We start from the raw sequence: 3331 nt of genomic DNA, 5'->3' as shown, positions 1-3331 counted from the left end.
ACACTGCAAGACCATTGCTTTTCTCAAGCCACCGTCACAGAGCCAAACTTCATTCAAGGGATCTTTTCAACCTAATCAAATCTCAAGATTTCATCAAGTTTTCATCTTGAGTTTGAGAGGGGGTGTTAGAGATATATTAGCCCATTAGCATAAGCCCAAGTCTAATTCTACTTTGTGTGCAAGCCAAGTTTTCTACTTGTACTAGAAGTCTATTGGTTTAGGGTTTAGTCTACTATATATACACATGTTATGGTTCATTGTAACACAGGATTTGTTCTACACTTTAATATATTATTGATATAGCCCTTTAGGGTTTCCTCCGTGGATGTAGGCCATTAGGCTGAACCACGTAATCCTCTTGTGTTATTGTATTCTATACTTCATGCTTTCGCTTCCGCATCCATAATAGCATATTCAACATGGTGTATCAATGCTAATATTTAACAGAACGGGCAGTGGATGTGGAATCAGCACCCTCCTTGCCTTTCACAAAAACGGTTTTTTGGGTGCAGCTCCATAATATCCCCGAACGATGTTTAACTCAAGAAATAGGAGAGGCAGTGGGTAATATGTTGGGTTCTACAATCCAAGTGGCTGACCCTGAAGACGATGGATCAGGTAGTGAGTTTCTTCAGGTGCGTGTGGCTCTAGATATCTCTTAACCTCTCCCATGGTGCTGCAAACTACGGTCTGAAGGTGAACATATTGGCTGGGTGCTTCTGAAATTTGAGCGTTTACCGAACTTCTGCTACCGGTGTGGTAGAGATATTCATAATGAGAGGGAATGTGAGCTTTGGCTTCGGGGTAAGGGAAATCTGAAGAAAGAAGATCAACAGTACGGTGAATGGCTTCGCGCCAATACTGTGCAATCTCTCCGAAAATCAGTAGTGACTGTGGCTGGTTGTGCTAGAGGGAAAACACCACGGAAAAAAGGTCCTGCAATGCCCAAGAAACCTTGTTCCCAATCTGCAACAGTGGTCCACAAGGATGCTAGCCCACGATCAATCTCAGTTCCTGTATCGGAGCATGTCATGGTGGATGTTGAGAGCATTGATCACTATGATAAGAATGTGGGATTCTCTCCATTGCTGGGTAATGTTTCTGCCTCTAATAACAACTTGTGTTTGAATATTGATATGGTTCATAGCTCTTTGGATTGGCTTAGAAATGGTACGCAGGTTTTTCCTGAGATAAGAGCACAGAATGTTTCTTCTACTCCTAATCATAACAGCCCTTACACTAGCATGAATGATGTTTTTGCCTTTAATGCTACCAAAGGTCAATTATGTGATATTTCAAAAAAGTTGAGTTCAGACAGTGCCACGGTCTCTGCAAGGAAGTGGAAGAAGATAGAGAGGAATGGGAACAGTGACAGTGAGGGTGTTGACATGACTGAAGCAAAAGACCGTCGACCAATTTTGGAAGCAATAAATATGAAACAGTCAAAAAGAAAATGTGTGGGACAAAAGAGTGAAGACGACAAAGAAAATGAATAGGTGGTTGTTGGGTACCAGCACCACCGGTATCAATGAGTTGCTTAAGCTGGAACTGTCGTCGGTTTAGAAAGCCATAGACAGAAGTCAAACTCGTTACCTTAATTGGTAATAAAGCTCCCAAAATGGTTTTCTTAATGGAAACCAAAGTTGACAAAGATGTTATTGAAAAGATTAGGAGGAAGATTCAATTTGCAGATTGTCACGTTGTGCCACGCCAAAATAGAGGAGGGGGTTTGGCTCTCCTATGGACAGATACGAATACAGTTGATGTTCTATCTTCATTTGAGCGCCATATTGATGTGGTAATTGACCAAGGGATGGATGACGTCTGCCAATTTACGGGTTTTTATGGAAATACTGACACCGCCAATCGAGAAGATTCATGGTCATTACTCAAAACTTTGAGCCGACGGTTAACACTTCCATGGATTGTTTTGGGTGATTTCAATGAAATTCTAAGGGTAGAAGAGAAGCAAGGCTGGCTGGACAGATCAGAAAGACAGATGTAGGGGTTTAGGGATGCTTTGGATGAGTGTGGTCTTAAAGATTTAGGTTTCAATGGCTTCCCTTTCACTTGGTGTAGTCGAAGACCGGGTACTCAAAACACTTGGATTCGGCTTGACAGAGGAGTAGCCACCATTGATTGGATTCTAAGGTTCCCTACCTCTAGAAGTCACCACTTGGATGCCTTTCACTCGGATCACAAGCCCATTCTTTTGATTTCGGATTCTGAAACAAAAAGGTTTTACCGGAAGGGACGACCCTTTCGATTTGAAGCCATGTGGTTAAAGGACAAAACTTGTGAAGGGGTGATTAAGGAGTCATGGAGTGGCTGTCTGGGGTTGTCTCCATTGAGTATGGTTCCTATAAAACTAACCTCCTGCCAGATCAATTTGCAAAGGTGGAACCGTGAGGTTTTTGGCCATGTTAGACTCACTTTGGCAAGGAAACTCAAGGAGTTAACCAAGGCAGAGGAGGCAGATTTGTACAGGTCCAATCCAGCCCATATTTATCAACTTCGGGATGAAATACAAGTGTTGAAAAATAGAGAAGAAGCCATGTGGCAGCAACGGTCCCACACAGATTGGCTGAAAGGGGGAGATTAGAATAGTAAGTACTTCCATTGCAGGTCTAATCAGAGAAATAAGCGCAATTTTATATTGGGTTTTGAAGATGACAATGGGGTGTGGACTAAGGATGAAGGTCAGATAGGTGAGCTTGTTGAGGAATACTTTTCCAACCTTTTTTCCACATCTAATTCTTCAGGTTTTGATGATATTTTAAAAGGTATTTCTCCCATTATTATGGAGGGCATGAACACTAGCCTTAACAGTGAATATACTGCGGCTGAGGTTGCTCAAGCGCTTCACCAAATGGCACCACTCACTGCACCAAGCCTTGACAGTATGTCCCCTATTTTTTACAAATCATTTTGGCATATTGTGGGTGATGATGTCACAAATGCTGTTTTGGCGGCCTTGAATTCGGGTATTATTCCTGACTCTATTAGTACCACTTTCATATCCCTTATCCCAAAAATCTAGAACTCTAAGAAAGTTTTAGATTTTAGGCCTATTAGCCTGTGCAACGTGTTTTATAAACTTATATCAAAATTTTTGGTTAACCGCTTGAAACTGGTTTTGCCTTATGTAGTCTCTGATTCTCAAAGTGCTTTCATTTGGGTCACCTTATCACTGATAATGTCCTTGTGGCGTTTGAGACTCTCCACTATCTTAAGAAAAAAAAAAAAACACAAGGGAAGCTGGGTTTCATGGCTCTCAAGCTTGATATGAGTAAGGCTTATGACAAGGTGGAATGGGTTTTTCTTGAGAGAG

At 41.7% G+C, this 3331-nt stretch overlaps 1 protein-coding gene across 1 annotated transcript; it reads left to right on the top strand.

Moving 5' to 3' along the window:
- Positions 1 to 1618: 1618 nt before the first annotated feature.
- LOC142635731 (uncharacterized) lies at positions 1619 to 3040 on the top strand. Its single transcript, XM_075809839.1, has 3 exons — positions 1619 to 2001; positions 2080 to 2487; positions 2626 to 3040. Exons 1-3 carry the CDS (start codon positions 1619 to 1621, stop codon positions 3038 to 3040), a joined length of 1206 nt encoding a protein of 401 aa, XP_075665954.1.
- The last annotated feature ends 291 nt before the right edge of the window (positions 3041 to 3331 follow it).

Source organism: Castanea sativa, chromosome 5, assembly GCF_040712315.1.
Source record: "Castanea sativa cultivar Marrone di Chiusa Pesio chromosome 5, ASM4071231v1".
NCBI lineage: Eukaryota > Viridiplantae > Streptophyta > Magnoliopsida > Fagales > Fagaceae > Castanea > Castanea sativa.
Note: the sequence above shows the minus strand (reverse complement) of the source record. Positions and strands in the feature narration are given on the sequence as shown.